Source organism: Moschus berezovskii, chromosome 16, assembly GCF_049115385.1.
Source record: "Moschus berezovskii isolate FMDL1 chromosome 16, NW_MosBer_1.0, whole genome shotgun sequence".
In the NCBI taxonomy this organism is placed as follows: Eukaryota; Metazoa; Chordata; class Mammalia; order Artiodactyla; family Moschidae; genus Moschus; species Moschus berezovskii.
Genome location: NC_142475.1, coordinates 84,329,868 through 84,348,605, shown reverse-complemented (window position 1 = coordinate 84,348,605; position 18,738 = coordinate 84,329,868). Strand labels below are relative to the sequence as shown.

At 40.3% G+C, this 18,738-nt stretch overlaps 1 protein-coding gene across 1 annotated transcript; it reads right to left on the bottom strand.

Annotated features, from left to right (window-relative positions):
- Positions 1-1,065: 1,065 nt before the first annotated feature.
- Positions 1,066-1,983, bottom strand: LOC129560342 (olfactory receptor 9G19-like). Its single transcript, XM_055432430.2, has one exon. The coding sequence runs from the start codon at positions 1,981-1,983 to the stop codon at positions 1,066-1,068; it is 918 nt and encodes a 305-aa protein (XP_055288405.2).
- Between the last annotated feature and the right edge of the window lie 16,755 nt (positions 1,984-18,738).

Sequence of the window (18,738 nt, the reverse complement as noted above, 5' to 3'; positions counted from 1 at the left end):
ATACATATCACTGCCTGTGATTAGCTTTTTATTCTCTGAGTGAAGCTGCTACATTTTGGTGATCACTTACATTTTGCTTTCTTGCATTTTTTTTATTTTTTACTGCATTTAGCTTTCGAAAGAAGGATGTGAATACATGCTTTATTGACATAGATTACATTAATATTGATCTCACTTTAAAAAATCAAAATTATTTTCATCTCATCATTTCTGCTTTCTTGTTTGATCACTACCTTTATATATTCTTTAAATAAAGTTTTCACTTCAGAATAATGTGTATTCATAGATGTTTCCTTCTCAAGCTGTTTCTTCTCACTATAATTACCATTATTATTTATTATAGTAACTGCATTTTGATGCTCAAAGTGTCACAGTTGGAAATAAGAGTCTATGTATATTCACTACAATAAAATGAAAGATAAGCCCAGGGAGATATATAGTGATTTACAAAAGTCATATATATGAGAATTCAGCTGAACTTTTCTCCACTGAGTAATAAATGTGAGACAAACATTGAAAGAATATGCTTGCTGAGCCTGGTTGTACTATTTTATGGATAACTCTGGGCCTTTGTTTTAGTGATTCTGGGGAAAAGCACATAAAAATGCTTAAGAAATTCTGTTATGGGAATGGAGAGTGATAATTTCAACTAGTTAATATTTGTAGAAAAATATTAAAAACTAATTTAGCATTTTTTGTTTCTATTTCTAGGGAAAACCATACAGATACTTTTCAATGAATATCAGTCAGCCAAAAAATTCACATGCTAAAGGAGTGGAGAGTTCTGTCTCTTTATGACTGTAGAAGAAGTGTTTTTTTGTTTTAAATTATTTGCTTTTATTCTAGAGTAACATGAAATTTAATTCAAGTCTTTATCTCCTAGATTCCCCTAATTTTCTTATTTTAGGCCTCTTGAATTGTCAGGTAGCAAGAATGCAAATTCTTTAGTTTGCTTTGTACAAATTTTTAGTTGTAATAGACACAGCATGATGGCAGCTTTTCTTGAAATAGAGTAAACTTATCAAAAACTATCTCCACATCTCCTTAGAAGGAGAGACTCTTGATTTATTTGAGGAGTTTATTCAGAGCCTCTTTCACATCCTTATTCCTCAGACTGTAGATCATGGGGTTCAACATTGGGAACACTATGGTATAAAACGTAGAAACTATTTTATCCCTATCCAGTGAATAGCTTGATTGTGGACGAGAGTAAATGTAGAGAATAGACCCGTAGAACAGGGTGACGGAGATGAGGTGCGAGGAGCAGGTGGAGAAGGCTTTTAGGCGGCCCTGGGTAGAGCGGATCTTCAGGATGGTGGTGATGATGAAGAGGTAGGAGGCCAGGATGAGCACAGTGAGGGTGATGACGTTGGAGGTGAGGACAAAGAACAGCACAGCCTGGTAGGTGTCTTTTCTTCCACAAGCCAACTTCACAAGAGGTGGGATATCACAGAAAAAATCATCAATGACATTGTTACTACAGAAGTTCAAAGCAAAAGTTCTTTTGGTAACAATGAAAGCGTTAATAAAGCCACCAAGGTATGAGGCTGCTATGAAAAATGAACACAGCCTGCTGGGCATGACCTGAGAGTAAAGCAGTGGCTTTGAGATGGCCATATAGCGGTCATAAGCCATGGCAGCCAGGAGGTAGCACTCACTGTAGGCCAGCCCCGCAGAGAAGAAGAACTGGGCTACACAGCCAGCAAAGGAGATGCTTTTGTCTTCAGAGATGCATGTCACTAGGATCTTTGGGGTGTACACAGAGGAGTACCAGAGATCCAGGAAAGACAGATTCCCAATGAAAAAATACATGGGTGTGTGAAGTCGAGAATCGTTATTGATCAGCACTATGAGGGTGGTATTTCCTAACACAGTCATAGAGTAGACACCAAGGAACACCACAAACAGGACCAGCTGCACCAAAGGATCTGTTGTGAAGCCCACCAGGATGAATTCGGTCACTGTGTGATTGCTCTTCCCCATGGCTAGAGGAATCTCACCCAAGAGGAGAGAAAATGTGTTCAGCTTAAATCCCTGTGCTGAATACATAGAAAATATGATAAATAAAGGACATTGAATTATTGCCAAACCTTGAAGCCTAGGATCTAGTAATGTAAGTGCACATTTTAGAAAAAGCTATCATTTTGCAACAAAATCGCTCAGACTTTACAGCTGTATATTGCTAAAAGATGACATAGGCACAATATAATTTTTTAGTGTTTTTTGAGAAAACATCAATTTGAATCAGGCAGCTCTAAACCAAATGTAATCAAGGGTTGTTTATAGACAGTGACAATGGGAGAGATTTTTGTAGAGATGATGTGGAAGCAAAGCAAGGAAATTACCTGATTGGTCATAACTCAAGAGGCTGCCTTATTAGGAAAACCTACTAACAATTGGCTGTGTTGAGTTGTTCTTAAGTTTCATTTTCTTAGTTTCAAGTGAATTAAGTCTGCCTTTGGTTTTGATTTGCTCACATGGGCTGCCAAGGTATAATAGACATCTAAGTCTGATGGTTTCCTTGTTGAATGACTTTTAAAATATTCAGATCCAAATTTCTGTAGCTGGTTAATTATTTCTCCCTCTTAAGAATGACTGATCACCTAAAGGAAGTATGGACTCACATTTTCACTCCATTGTTATCTAGTCCTTTCTGCAATGACAGCCTGCTTTTGTGCTACATGTGGTCTTCATAGCTTAAACTGTTACCTGTTTGTGTCTGAAACACTGAATGTAGCTATTTTAAATATATATATATATATATATATATATATATATATACGTAATTTAGTATTTTTCTTTTAGTGCTTTCTTATGTTGGGACAACCTATGCCGATGCTACTTAGTTTCTTTGGTCATGTCTGACTCTGTGCAACGCTGTGGACTGCAGCCTAACAGGCACCTCTGTCCATGGGATTCTCTAGGTAGGAGTACTGGATTGGATGGCTATGACCTCCTCCAGGGGACTTCCTGACCAAGGGATGGAAACCAGATGTCCAGTATTGCAGGAAGAGTCTTTACCACTGGGCCACCAGGGAAGCCCAGGACAACCTATAGCCATTACAAATTTGTATCTCTTAATGCTACCTACAGGTAGAAGAAAACACAAGATTATAAGTAAAAAGGAGAATATATGCAAAATTTTTGGGAAAAAAGTACGTATAGGATCAGATCTGTATACGTGTTCTATGGTAAAAATTAGTGAACAACAATAATCTAAAGGGCCAATTTTGAATATAATTCATACATACTGCATAAATAATATAGTACTAGAAATTAATGCATTATTTTAGATTTTTATTGTTTTCTAAGTTTTTACTATTAAAGAGTTTTTTCCTTTTGTAGGAACAATTTGGCTAAAAATATGTCTTAGGATATGATCATGAAACTCAATATTGTATATGATAACATGAACATCTCACTCTCTTCAGGATTCTCTGCAGGTAGAACTATAAGTTTTCTCTTGAAATGGATGTGTGTGTGCTCAGTCACTCAGTTGTGTCCTACTCTTTGTGACTCCATGTACTATAGCCTGCCAGGCTCCTCTGTCCATGGAATTTTACAGGCAAGAATAGTAGAGTGGGTTGCCATTTCCAACTACAGGGGATCTTCCTGACCCAGGGATTGAACTCCTGTCTCTTGCGTCTCCTGTGTCTCATGCATTGGCAGGCAGTTTTTTTAAAACTGTGCCACCTGGGAAGCCCCAAAAGTAATGATACTACTTACGATATTTTGAGAAATCACTCTTTGCAAAACACCTTTCTGGGAATTTTACTTAATTGTCAAACAAGTGTCAAACATGGATTGTAGCTCCCATGAAAGATGGGAAAAGAGATTCGGGGCTATCAATTAACTTTCCCAGGACACTGGTGGTTGCCAACTGGCTAAGGTATTATTCTTCCTAAATAAGGATACAATTTTGTGCTCTAAACTTAATAATACAGCTTTTTCCAACGTTAATGTAATCACTCTCTTATATTTAGAGACGTTTACTTTGTTTGGAATTTATCTCAAAAATAACATATGCCTTTATGTTGATTTAAAGAATATCAAACTGAAAGAAATTTAACAGTTTTTATGTCTTTTGAAGTTTAAAAAAATTCTAATTATATGTGCTATTTCATGGTTTTGCCTAAATTGTTTTTGAGATACTAATAAAGCTGTTTCTTTTGTAAGTGGTTCCTGTTAGATGTTTGCTTATTAGTTTGGGCGTTTATTTTTTTTCTCCTTTGACTTTGTAATACTTTAAAAACATAATTTTTATCAGAGTATATTTGTTTACAATATTGTATTGCGTTCTACTGTACAGCAAAGGGAATCAGCCATATGAATACATATATCTCTTTTTTTTTTATTTTCTTCCCATTTAGTTCACCACAGAGCATTGAGTCGAGTTCCCTAGCTTAACAGTAGGTTTTTTATTTTATACATAGTATCAATAGTGTGTATTAATTGCTCTTTTTTGTTGTTTTTAATAATGAAAATGTTATTTTCCCTTGTGATCCTCTATAATTTCCGAAACTGTAATGAGAAATTAGCGAATATATTTCAGAAGAGTTCCTTTCATTAGCACTTATTCTATCTGAGTATTTTAATGACCATTGGACTGGTTGTGAGGATCAAATAAAAATTTCCTCTAACATACAAATTAGACAACTTACCTGAGGTTCTCAGCAACACCATCTACATTTGAATTGAACAGGATTCCAATCTATCAGTTTCAGAATATTTTATGTCAGTTTCTGGATCCCCAGCATTATAAAGCCCTGCAACCCCTCAGGATTTCATAACCTTGGAAAATAACTAACAAGTCAGTTAAGTAAAGTATGTTGACAATTGGGTATTATTTAGTAACAGAGTCTTTTATTTTTTTTCTTTCCTTTGAGATTACAATTCCCTGCTGAAAATTAATCAGCAAAATTTTCATTCTCATTTTGTCTTGAATTATGTGGAACCTAAACAAAGCATAAATTTATGTATACCATATATACATAAAAAGGTGCACACATTTTATGAGTACCGTATATATTCATATATATACATATTAAAGCACAAATGTTCACTGATACTGATATTTTTGTTATATGTTGATTACTTCATTTGTTCTTCCAAATCCATTTTCCACCTTTTTATCCTTCTCTTTGCTCTGGGATGTTCAATCCTATTAACTGCATCTTGGGCTCCTTTCTATCTACTGAGAGTGTTACTTAACCAGTCATTGCCATTGTCAGGGAAAAGAGTGAGGGCACAGTGGCTTTTCCCAGACTCCTTTCTTGCAAAGATGCCACATCTCTGGACTTAGACTATAGAACCTAACAGGTTGCCCATTTCAAAACTCTCCCTCCAGTGCACATGACCTCTCACTCTTCCTGCACAAGAGAAGAGATATCAGCTCTCAGAAGTTATTAGTTCTCGAGTAATCACACTATTCCTTGGGGACTCCTAAACCACACTTATCCCTTTGTAGTAATCCTTTTGTTAAGTCTTTTCCAAATTAACTGGTTTAAGTGGCCTTCTGCTCCCTGCTAGGTTCATAACTGACACTGGTCTTAGAAGTAGTACCAGGAGACAGGCATTAAAGTGAAATTGAATTAGTCATCTATTTGAAGATTAGAACTATAAATGCGTCCCATCATTTTGATAAATAGGACAATGGTAACCTATGGCAGCCACTGGCATGAAAGTTACTTAAATGATCACTAAGGTCATCATGAAATGAAGGACAGCTGAAGGTCAAGACATTGAGAGGTCAATTTTTTTTGGCAAAGATACATATAAATAAAGATTACATATAACAAGTGGTGAGTTGTCTCCTGCTGGAATTTAAACCTGGGTGATTCACCTGAATAAACAAACAGGTTGAAAGAAAGCCAGATTGCAGTCCACAACTCTCCGAGACAAGGTGGGATCATTTATCTAAGTACCACAAACTCTCAATGGTGATGACGTATTCTGTTGTTCGCACATTTGTGGAAATGTTTGATGTGTTAGGTGGTTTCTGAGGAATGAAGTAGATGACGAAACAACCGAGGTGATGTTTTTTCTTCTAAGAAAAAAATTATTTTTACATGGATTAACAATTCTCTGCCCTCTGATGGATGAGGGTAAGAAGGCTTGTGCAAGCTTCCTGATGGGAGGCACTTGAAAGTGGGAGTCAAAGTGTTAGTTGCTCAGTCCTGTCTGACTCTCTGCAACCCCATGGACTATAGCCAGCCAGGCTCCTCCATCCATGGGATTTTTCAGGCAAGAATACTATAGTGGGTAGCCATTCCCCTCTCCAGGGCATCTTCCTAACCCAGGGATTGAACCTGGGTATCCTGCATTTTAGGCAGGCTCTTTATCATCTGAACCACCAGAGAAGCCTTGATGGGAGGGACTGGCTGTGGGGGAAACTGGGTCTTACTCCTGTGGTCAAAGCCATGCTCAGTGAATCTTTAATTCAACTTTCAGCTGATGAATGGGGCTGTGTTTCCTCCCTGTAGTTTTGCCTGAGGCCAAACAATGGTAGGATAATGGCAACTTCTTCTAAAAGGATTTATGCCAGCAGGCTGCGCCTCCCAGGACTGTTGCTGTCAGTGGCCCTGATTCGGTGGCAGACCACTGTCGACCCACACCTCCACTGGGGACTCCTGGACACTCACAGGCAAATCTGGCTCAGTCTCTTATGGGGTCATTTCTCCTTTCTTGTGGGTCCTGGTGCACACAGGGTTTTATGTGTGCCCTACAAGAGTCTGTTTCCCCAGTCCTGTGGAAGTTCTGTAATCAAATCCCACTGACCTTTAAAGTCAGACTCTGTGGGGATTCTCAGGCCCTTTGCCAGATGCCCAGGTTGGGAAATCTGTTATGGGACCTAAACCTTTCACAACAGTGCAAGAACTTCTTTGGTATACTTTTTTCTCTAGTTTGTGGATCGCCTGCTCAGTGGCTCTATTTTGGGGCTAATGGTGACCTCCTCCAAGAAGACTTATGCCACATGCTGTGCCTCTCAGGACCGCTGCTGCCAGAGTTCCCATCTCTGTGACAGGCCACCACTGACCCGTGCCTCTGCAACAGACCCTCAAACACTCACAGGCATGTCTCTCTCAGTCTCTTGTGGGGGTCACTGCTCCTTTCTCTGGATCCTGGTGCACACAAGGTTTTGTTGGTGCCCTCCAAGCACCTCTGGCAGGTATGAGGTTTGATTTTAAACGATATTATGCCCTCCTGCCATCTGGTTCTGGGTTCTCCTTTGACCTTCTGCGTGGGTATCTTCTTTTAGTGGGTTACCACATTCTTCTGTCTATGGTTGTTCAGCAGCTAGTTGTGATTTTGGTGTTCTCACAGATGAGTGCACTTCCTTGTACTCCACCATCTTGCAAAGTAGTAGCACAAAGAACTCAAAATTCCCTTTTAAGAAGGATATTGAAACTCAGCCAATGGGTACAATGTCTTTCCCCAAAATCTTGTGGATGGCTTATGGCCATTTATGATGGGAATCTTACTTTGAGAAAAGAGAAATACACATATCTCCTGTGGGTTATTGGTTCTTGGCTCTGACTGACAATATGCTTCAGAGATGGAAATACATCAAAGGTACACTATTGTCAGTGGCTGTAATGGAAACAACATAAAAGATAGTTTTGGCCGGTGTATATCTCTCAGTAGGTCCAATGGGACCAGTCACATAGCTGAATTTTATTCATCTAGACCCAAAAATCATTCAGTTCAGTTCATTTCAGTCGCTCAGTCGTGTCCAAATCTGCGACGCCATGAACCTCAGCATGCCAGGACTCCCTGTCCATCACCAGCTCACGGTGTTTACCCAAACTCATGTCCGTTGAGTTGATGATGACATCTAACCATCTTATACTCTGTCTCCCGTTCTCTTCCTGCTTTTAATCTTTCCCAACATCACGGTCTTTTCAAATGAGTCAGCCCTTCTAAACAGCTGACCAAAATATTGGAGTTTCAACATCTGTCCTTCCAATGAACACCCAGGACTGATTTCCTTTAGGATGGACAGGTTGGACCTCCTTGCAGTCCAAGGGACTCTCAAGAGTTTCTCCAACACCACAGATCAAAAGCATCAATTCTTCGGTGCTCAGCTTTCTTTCAAGTCCAAATCTCACATCCAGACATGACTATTAGAAAAATCATAGCCTTGATTAGACAGAACTTTGTTGACAAAGTAATGTCTCTGCTTTACAGTATGCTATCTAGGTTGGTCATAACTTTTCTTCCAAGGGGTGAGCATCTTTTAATTTCATGGCTGCAATCAGAATCTGCAGTGATTTTGGGGCCCCAAAAATTAAGTCAGCCAATGTTTTGACTGTTTCCCCATCTATATGTCATGAAGTGATGGGACCAGATGTCATGATTTTAGTTTTCTGCATGTTGAGCTTTAAACCAACGTATTCACTCTCCTCTTTCACTTTCATAAAGAGGCTCTTTAGTTCTTCTTCCCTTTCTGCCATAAGGGTGGTGTCATCTGTATATCTGAGATTATTGATATTTCTCCTGGAAATCTTGATTCCAGCTTGTGCTCCCTCCAGCCCAGCATTTCTCTTGATGTACTCTGCATATAAGTTAAATAAACAGAGTGAAAATAAACAGCCTTGACTTACCCTTTTTCCTATTGGAGCCAGTCTGTTGTTCCATGTCCAATTCTAAGTGTTGCTTCCTGACCTGCATACAGGTTTCTCAAGAGGCAGGTCAGGTGGTCTGGTATTCCCATCTCTTTCAGAATTTTCCACAGTTTTTGTGATATACACAGTCAAAGGCTTTGGCATAGTCAATGAAGCAAAAATAGATGTTTTTCTGGAACTCTCTTGATTTTTCCATGATCCAGTGGCTGTTGGCAATTTGATCTCTGGTTCCTCTGCCTTTTCGAAAACCAGCTTGAACATCTGGATTTTCACAGTTTATGTATTGCTGAAGTCTGGCTTGCAGAATCTTGAGCATGACTTTACTAATGTGTGAGATGAGTACAATTGTGTGGTAGTTTGAGCATTCTTTGGCATTGCCTTTCTTTGGGATTGGAATGAAAAAACTGACCTTTTCCAGTCCTGTGGCCACTGCTGAGTTTTCCAAATTTGCTGGCATATTGAGTGCAGCACTTTCACAGCATCATCTTTCAGGATTTGAACTAGCTCAACTGGAATTCCATCACCTCCACTAGCTTTGTTCGTAGTGATGCTTCCTAAGTCCCACTTGACTTCACATTTCAGGATGTCTGGCTCTAGGTGAGTGATCACACCATCATGATTATCTGAGTCGTGAAGATCTTTTTTGTATTGTTCTTCTGTGTATTCTCGCAATCTCTTAATATCTTCTGCTTCTATTAGGTCCATACTATTTCTGTCCTTTATTGAGCCCATCTTTGCATGAAATGTTCCCTTATGATCTCTAATTTTCTTGAAGAGATCTCAGGTCTTTCCCTGTCTATTGTTTTCCTCTAATTCTTTGCATTGATCACTGAGGAAGGCTTTCTTATCTCTCCTTGCTATTCTTTGGAACTCTGCATTCAAATGGGTATCTCTTTCCTTTTCTCGTTTGCCTCTTGCTTCTCTTCTTTTCACAGCTATTTCTAAGGCCTCCTCAGAAAACCATTTTGCTTTTTGCTTTTCTTTTTCTTGGGGATGATCTTGATCCCTGTCTCCTGTACAATATCACGAACCTCCATCCATAGTTCATCAGGCACTCTATCAGATCTAGTACGTTAAATCTATTTCTCACTTCCCCTGTATAATCATAAGGGATTTGATTTAGGTCATATCTGAATGGTCCAGTGGTTTTCCCCACCTTCTTCAATTTAAGTCTGAATTCATCAACAAGGAGTTCATGATCTGAGGCACAGTCAGCTCCCAGTCTTGTTTTTGCTGACTTGATAGAGCTTCTCCATCTTTGGCTGAAAAGAATATAATCAATCTGATTTCGGTGTTGATCATCTAGTGCCATTCATGCGTAGAGTCGTCTCTTGTGTTGTTGGAAGAGGGTGTTTGCTATGACCAGTGTGTTCTCTTGGCAAAACTCTTTTAGCCTTTGTCCTGTTTATTTCTGTACTCCAAGGTCAAATTTGCTTTTTACTCCAGGTATTTCTTGACTTCCTACATTTGCATTCCCTCCCCTATAATGAAAAGGACATCTTTTTGGGTGTTAGTTCTAAAAGGTCTTGTAGGTCTTCATAAAACCATTCAACTTCAGCTCCTTCGGCATTAATGGTCAGGACATAGACTTGGATTACCATAATATTGAATGGTTTGCCTTGGAAACGAACAGAGATCATTCTGTCATTTTTGAGATTGCAACAAGTACTGTATTTGGAATCTTCTGTTGACCATGACGGCTACTCCATTTCTTCTAAGGGATTCCTGCCCACAGTAGTAGATATAATGGTCATCTGAGTTAAATTCACCCATTTCACATTCTGGCAGAATGTGGTCCAGAGGAGAAGGAACAAGATGGCGGAGAAATAGGACGGCAAGACCACTCTCTCCCCCACAAATTCATCAAAAGAACATTTGAATGCGGAGTAGAGTCCACAAAACAACTTCTGAATGCTGGCAGAGGACATCAGGCACCCAGAAAAGCAGCCCATTGTCCTCGAAAGGAGGTAGGAAAAAACATTAAAGATAAAAAGAGAGACAAAAGAGGTAAGGACGGAGCTCCGTCCTGGGAAGGGAGGCTTTATAAAGAGAGAAGTTTCCAAACACCAGGAAACACTCTCACTGGCTAGTCTGTGGCCAGCCTTGGAACCTCAGAGGGCCACATAACTGGGAGGAAAAAAGAAAGAAATAAAACACACAGATTACCCGCCAAACGGTAACTCCCAGCGGAGAAGCAGCGCAGACACTTGCATACGCCATTAGCAAGCGGGGGCTGGGAAAGGAGGAGCCAGCTGAACTGCTTAGAGAGAGGACTGGGCTTGAATGCCGCGAGAACAATCTGAGAGATCTAACTGGATAGCAAAGCAGACTGGGATAGCTTCCCCATGAAAAGGCAGAAAGCTCTGACCTAAGACTCAGCCAGCCCTGCTCACAGAACAAAGGGCTGAGCAGAGCGAGCCAGCTGCGGTCAGCCCATCCCCCATCCCCCGCCGAGACAGGCAGGGAGGTCAGCCAGAGCTGGAGGGGGCAACCGCGGCCCCAGAAAGGCCAGAAAGGCATCCGATACAAAGTTCAGGCAGGCTTGTTGCTAATCAACACTTCTTGGGCTCGACCGGTCGATATCCGCCTGAGAAGGTGCGCTGGTCGTACACCCAGAAAACCGAGTGGCAGGGACTGGGGAGGCGATAAGTCACAGCGACTGCGCTCACCAAATACCTGATCACATGAGCTGCTCGGACCAGGGAAGGCACAAAATGCAGACCCAGCCAAATCTGTGCCTTTGTAGAGTACCCGAGAAACTGATCTTGAGACGCTCAGACCTGGGAAGTGCATACAACCCAGCCCTGGCCTCGGACAGTTCCCAGGAGAGCAACCTAGAGCCTCTGCAGTGTAGACTGGGACAACACACGTACTGTGAGCGGGGGAAAACCCAGTGTGGCCGAGACGCTGCGAGCACTCCCCACAGACGCCAGAAATATTTGTCTGCAGCGTTCCTCCCTTCCCAGAATAGGACTGAACAACTGAGCCTTAAAAAGTGTCCACCCACCCCCTAGTATCAGGGTGGAAATTAGACACCGAAGAGACCAGCAAACAGAAGCTAAAACAGAGGGAACCACCTTGGAAATGGCAGATAGAGAAGTCTAGAGACTACTCCAAGAATAAGACCAAAAACCAGAGGCAGAGGCTTAAGCCCGAATCCTGAGAACACCAGAGAACTCCTGACTCCAGTTCAGTTCAGTCGCTCAGTCGTGTCCGACTCTCCGCGACCCCATGAATCACAGCACGCCAGGCCTCCCTGTCCATCACCAACTCCCGGAGTACACTCAAACTCATGTCCACAGAGTCGGTGATGCCATCCAGCCATCTCATTCTCCGTCGTCCCCTTCTCCTCCCGCCCCCAACCTTTCCCAGCATCAGAGTCTTTTCCAGTGAGTCAACTCGTCGCATGAGGTGGCCAAAGTATTGGAGTTTCAGCTTTAGCATCAGTTCCTCCAATGAACACCCAGGATTGATCTCCTTTAGAATGGACTGGTTGGATCTCCATTGCAGTATAAGGGACTCTCAAGAGTCTTCTCCAACACCACAGTTCAAAAGCATCGATTCTTCGGCGATCAGCTTTCTTCACAGTCCAACTCTCACATCCATACATGACCACGGGAAAAACCATAGCCTTGACTAGACGGACCTTGGTTGGCAAAGTAATGTCTCTGCTTTTTAATATACTATCAAGGTTGGTCATAACTTTCCTTCCAAGGAGCAAGCGTCTTTTAATTTCATGGCTGCAATCAGCATCTGCAGTGATATTGGAGCCCAAAAAAACAAAGTCTGACACTGTTTCCACTGTTTTTCCATCTATTTCCCATGAAGTGATGGGACCAGATGCCATGATCTTTGTTTTCTGAATGTTGAGCTTCAAGCCAACCTTTTCACTCTCCTCTTTCACTTTCATCAAGAGGCCTTTGAGTTCCTCTTCACTTTCTGCCATAAGGGTGGTGTCATCTGCATATCTGAGGTTATTGATATTTCTCCCGGCAATCTTGATTCCAGCTCGTGCTTCTTCCAGCCCAGCATTCCTCATGATGTACTCTGCATATAAGTTAAATAAGCAAGGTGACAATATACAGCCTTGACGTACACCTTTTCCTATTTGGAACCAGTCGGTTGTTCCGTGTCCAGTTCTGACTGTTGCTTCCTGACCTGCATACATGTTTCTCAAGAGGCAGGTCAGGTGGTCTGGGATTCCCATCTCTTTCAGAATGTTCCACAGTTTATTGTGATCCACACAGTCAAAGGCTTTGGCATAGTCAATGAAGCAGAAATAGATGTTTTTCTGAAACTCTCTTGCTTTCTCCATGATCCAGCGGATGCTGGCAATTTGATCTCTGGTGCCTCTGCCTTTTCTAAAACCTGCTTGAACATCTGGGAGTTCACGGTTTACATACTGCTGAAGCCTGGCTTGGAGAATTTTGAGCATGACTTTACTAGCGTGTGAGATGAGTGCAATTGTGCGGTAGTTTGAACATTCTTTGGCATTGCCTTTCTTTAGGATTGGAATGAAGACTGACCTCTTCCAGTCCTGTGGCCACTGCTGAGTTTTCCAAATCTGCTGGCATATTGAGTGCAGCACTTTCACAGCATCATCTTTCAAGACTTGAAATAGCTCAACTGGAATTCCATCACCTCCACTAGCTTTGTTCGTAGTGATGCTTTCTAAGGCCCACTTGACTTCACATTCCAAGATGTCTGGCTCTAGGTCGGTGATCATATTATTGTGACTATCTTGGTCGTGAAGATCTTTTTTGTACAGTTCTTCTGTGTATTCCTGCCACCTCTTCTTAATATCTTCTGCTTCTGTTAGGTCCATACCATTTCTGTCCTTTATCGCGCCCATCTTTGCATGAAATGTTCCCTTGGAATCTCTAATTTTCTTGAAGAGGTCTCTTGTTTTTCCTATTCTGTTGTTTTCCTCTATTTCTTTGCATTGATCACTGAGGAAGGCTTTCTTATCTCTCCTTGCTATTCTTTGGAACTCTGCATTCAGATGCTTATATCTTTCCTTTTCTCCTTTGCTTTTTGCCTCTCTTCTTTTTACAGCTATTTGTAAGGCCTCCTCAGACAGCCATTTCGTGCCAGGGAACATTAATCTATATGAGCTCATCAAACGCCTCCATACCTACACTAAAACCAAGCACCACCCAAGGGTCAACAAGTTCCAGAGCAAGACATAGCAAACAAATTCTCAGGCAACACAGGAAAATAGCACTGAGCTTCAATATACAGGCTGCCCAAAGTCACTCCAAACCCACTGACATCTCATAACTCATTACTTGACACTACATTGCACTCCAGAGAGACAAAATCCACCTCCACCCACCAGAACACCGACACAAGCTTCCCTAACCAGGGAACCTTGACAAGGCACCCGTCCAACCCCACACACAGCGAGGAAACTACATAATAAAGATAACTCCAAAAACTGCCAGAAGAGGGAAAGACCACCCCAAGCAAAGCAATATAAGCAAGATGAAGAGGCAGAGAAATACCCAACAAGTAAAGGAACAAGATAAATGCCCACCAACACAAACAAAAGAGGAAGATATAGGGAATCTACCTGATAAAGAATTTCGAATTTTGGTGGTGAAAATGATTCAAAATCTTGAAAGCAAAATGGAGTTACAGATAAATAACCTGGAGAAAAGGATTGAGAAGATGGAAGAAAGGTTTAATAAGGACTTAGCGGAAATAAAAAAGAGTCAATATACAATGAATAATGCAATAGATGAGGTCAGAAACACTCTGGAGGGAACAAACAGTAGAATAAGAGAGGAAGAAGATAGAATAAGCGAGCTAGAAGATAGAATTGTAGAAATAAATGAAACAGACAGGAAAAAAGAAACACGAATTAAAAGAAATGATGACAATCTTAGAGACCTCTGGGACAATGTTAAACGCTCCAACATTCAAATCATAGGAGTCCCAGAAGAAGAAGACAAAAAGAAAGACCATGAGAGAGTACTTGAGAAGATAATAGTTGAAAACTTCCCTAAAATGGGGAAAGAAATAATCACCCAAGGCCAAGAAACCCAGAGAGTCACCAACAGGATAAACCAGCTCTTGAACAAATGCTAAAGGATCTTCTCTAGACAGGAAGCACAGAAAGGGTGTATAAACTCGAACCCAAAGCAATAAAGAAAATGGCAACGGAATCATACTTATCAATAATTACCTTAATCGTAAATGGGTTGAATGCCCCAACCAAAAGACAAAGGCTGGCTGAATGGATACAAAAACAAGACCCCCATATATGTTGTCTACAAGAGACCCACCTCAAAACGACGGACACACACAGACTGAAAGTGAAGGGCTGGAAAAAGTTATTCCATGCAAATAGAGACCAGAAGAAAGCAGGGGTAGCAATACTCATATCAGATAAAATAGACTTTAAAACAAAGGCTGTGAAAAGAGACAAAGAAGGAAACTACATAATGATCAAAGGATCAATCCAAGAAGAAAATATAACAATCATAAATATTTATGCACCCAACATAGGAGCACTGCAATATCTAAGACATTTACTAACAAGTATGAAAGGGGAAATTAACAACAACGCAATAATAGTGGGAGATTTTAATACCCCACTTACATCTATGGATAGATGAACTCAACAGAAAATTAACAAGGAAACACAAAGTGATACAATAGACCAGTTAGACCTAATAGATCTCTATAGGACATTTCACCCCAAAACAATGAATTTCACCTTTTTCTCAAGCGCACACGGAAGCTTTTCCAGGATAGATCACATTCTGGGCCATAAATCTAGCCTTGGTAAATTCAAAAAAATTGAAATCATTCCAAGCATCTTTTCTGACCACAATGCAGTAAGATTAGATCTCAATTACTGGAAAAAAACCATTAAAAATGCCAACATATGGAGGGTGAACAACACACTGCTGAATAATGAATAAATCATAGAAGAAATCAAAAGAGAAATCAAAATATACATAGAAATGAATGAAAATGAAAACACAACAACCCAAAACCTATGGGACACTGTAAAAGCAGTGCTAAGGGGGAAGTTCATAGCAATAGAGGCACACCTCAAGAAACAAGAAAAAAGTCAACTAAATAACCTAACCCTACATCTAAAGAAATTAGAAAAGGAAGAAATGAAGAACCCCAGGGTCAGTAGAAGGAAAGAAATCATAAAAATTAGGGCAGAGATAAATGCAAAAGAAACAAAAGAGACCATAGCAAAAATCAACAAAGCCAAAAGCTGGTTCTTTGAGAAGGTAAATAAAATTGACAAACCACTAGCCAGACTCATCAAGAAACAAAGGGAGAAGAACCAAATCAATAAAATTAGAAATGAAAATGGAGAGATCACAACCGACAACACAGAAATACAAAGGATTATTAGAGAACACTATCAGCAATTATATGGCAATGAAATGAATAACCTGGAAGAAATGGATAAATTCTTAAAAAAGTACAACTTTCCAAAACTGAACCAGGAAGGAATAGAAAATCTGAACAGACCCATCACAAGCACAGAGCTAGAGGCTGTAATCAGAAATCTTCCAGCAAAAAAAAAAAAAAAAAAGCCCAGGTCCAGACGGCTTCACAGCTGAATTCTATGAAAAATTTAGAGAAAAGCCAACACCGAAGAATTGATGCTTTTGAACTGTGGTGTCGGAGAAGACTCTTGAGAGTCCCTTGGACTTCAAGGAGATCCAACCAGTCCATTCTAAAGGAGATCTATCCTGGGTGTTCATTGGAAGGACTGATGCTAAAGCTGAAACTGCAATATTTTGGCCACCTCATGGGACGACTTGACTCACTGGAAAAGACTCTAATGCTGGGAAAGGTTGGGGGCGGGAGGAGAAGAGGACGACAGAGAATGAGAAGGCTGGATGGCATCACCGACTCTGTGGACATGAGTTTGAGTGAACTCTGGGAGTTGGTGATGAACAGGGAAGCCAGGCGTACTGTGATTCATGGGGTCGTGGAGAGTCAGACGCGACTGAGCAACTGAACTGAACTGAACTGAACACCTATTCTACTCAAACTCTTCCAGAAAATTGCTGAGGAAGGGAAACTTCCAAACTCGTTCTATGAGGCCACCATCACCCTAATCCCAAAACCTGGTAAAAATCCCACAAAAAAAGAAAACTATAGACCAATATCACTGATGAACATAGATGCAAAAATCCGTAACAAAATTCTAGTAAGCAAAATCCAACAACACATTAAGAAGATCATACTTCATGACCAAGTGGGCTTTATTCCAGGAATGCAAGGATTCTTCAATATCTGCAAATCAATCAATGTAATACACCACATTAACAAACTGAAAAATAAAAATCATATGATTATCTCATTAGATGCAGAGAAAGCCTTTGACAAAACTCAACATCCATTTATGATAAAAACCCTCCAGAAAGTGGGAATAGAAGGGACATATCTCAACATAATAAAAGCTATATATGACAAACCCACAGCAAACATTATCCTCAACGGTGAAAAACTGAAAGCATTTCCCCTAAAGTCAGGAACAAGACAAGGGTGCCCACTCTCACCACTACTCTTCAACACAGTTCTGGAAGTTTTGGCCACAGCAATCAGAGCAGAAAAAGACATAAAAGGAATACAAACTGGAAAAGAAGAAGTAAAACTTTCACTGTTCACTGATGACATGATCCTCTACACAGAAAACCCTATTCTACCAAAAAATTACTAGAGCTAATCAATGAATACAGTAAAGCTGCAGGATATAAAATCAACACACAGAAATCACTTGCACTCCTATACACTAATAATAAGAAAATAGAAAGAGAAATTAAGGAAACTATTCCATTCACTGTTGCAATGAAAAAAATTAAATACTTAGGAATATATCTACCTAAGGAAACAAAAGACTTGTACATAGAAAACTATAAAACACTAGTGAAAGTAATCAAAGAGGACACTAATAGATGGAGAAATATACCGTGTTCGTGGATTGGAAGAATAGATATTGTAAAAATGAGTATACTACCCAAAGTAATTTATACATTCAATGCAATCCCTATCAAGCTACCAACGATATTTTTCACAGAACTACAACAAGTAATCTCACAATTTGTATGGAAATACAAAAAACCTCGAATAGCCAAAGCAATCATGAGGAAGAAGAATGGAACTGGGGGAATCAACCTGCCGGACTTCTGGCTCTACTACAAAGCCACAGTCATCAAGGCAGTACGGTACTGGCATAAAGACAGAAATATAGATCAATGGAACAAAATAGAAAGCCCAGAGATAAATCCACACACCTATGGACACCTTATCTTTGACAAAGGAGGCAAGAATATAAAATGGACAAAAGACAGTCTCTTTAACAAGAGGTGCTGGGATACTGGTCAGCTACTTGTAAAAGAATGAAACTAGAACACTTCCTAACACCATACACCAAAATAAACTCAAAATGGATTAGATAGCTAAATGTAAGACCAGAAACTATAAAACTCCTAGAGGAGAACGTAGGCAAAACACTCTCCGACATAAATCACAGCAGGATCCTCCAAGACCCACCTCCCAGAATATTGGAAATAAAAGCAAAAATAAACAAATGGGAACTAATTAAAATCGAAAGCTTCTGCACAGCAAAGGAAACTCTAAGCAAGGTGAAAAGACAGCCTTCAGAATGGGAGAAAATAATAGCAAATTAAGCAACTGATAAAGGATTAATCTCCAAAATATACAAGCAGCTCCTGCAGCTCAATTCCAGAAAAATAAATGACCCAATCAAAAAATGGGCCGAAGAACCAAACAGACATTTCTCCAAAGAAGACATACAGATGGCTAACAAACACATGAAAAAATGCTCAACATCCCTCATAATCAGAGAAATGCAAATCAAAACCACAATGAGATACCATTTCACACCAGTCAGAATGGCTGCTATCCAAAAGTCTACATGCAATAAATGCTGGAGAGGGTGTGGAGAGAAGGGAACCCTCCTACACTGTTGGTGGGAATGCAAACTAGTACAGCCACTATGGAGAACAGTGTGGAGATTCCTCAAAAAACTGGAAATAGAACTTCCATATGATCCAGCAATCGCACTCCTGGGCATACACACCAAGGAAACCAGAATTGAAAGAGACACATG

What these genes read in the sequence shown, in the direction of transcription:
- LOC129560342 (XM_055432430.2), bottom strand. Translation starts at nt 1,983, where the DNA reads ATGGGGAAGAGCAATCACACAGTGACCGAATTCATCCTGGTGGGCTTC.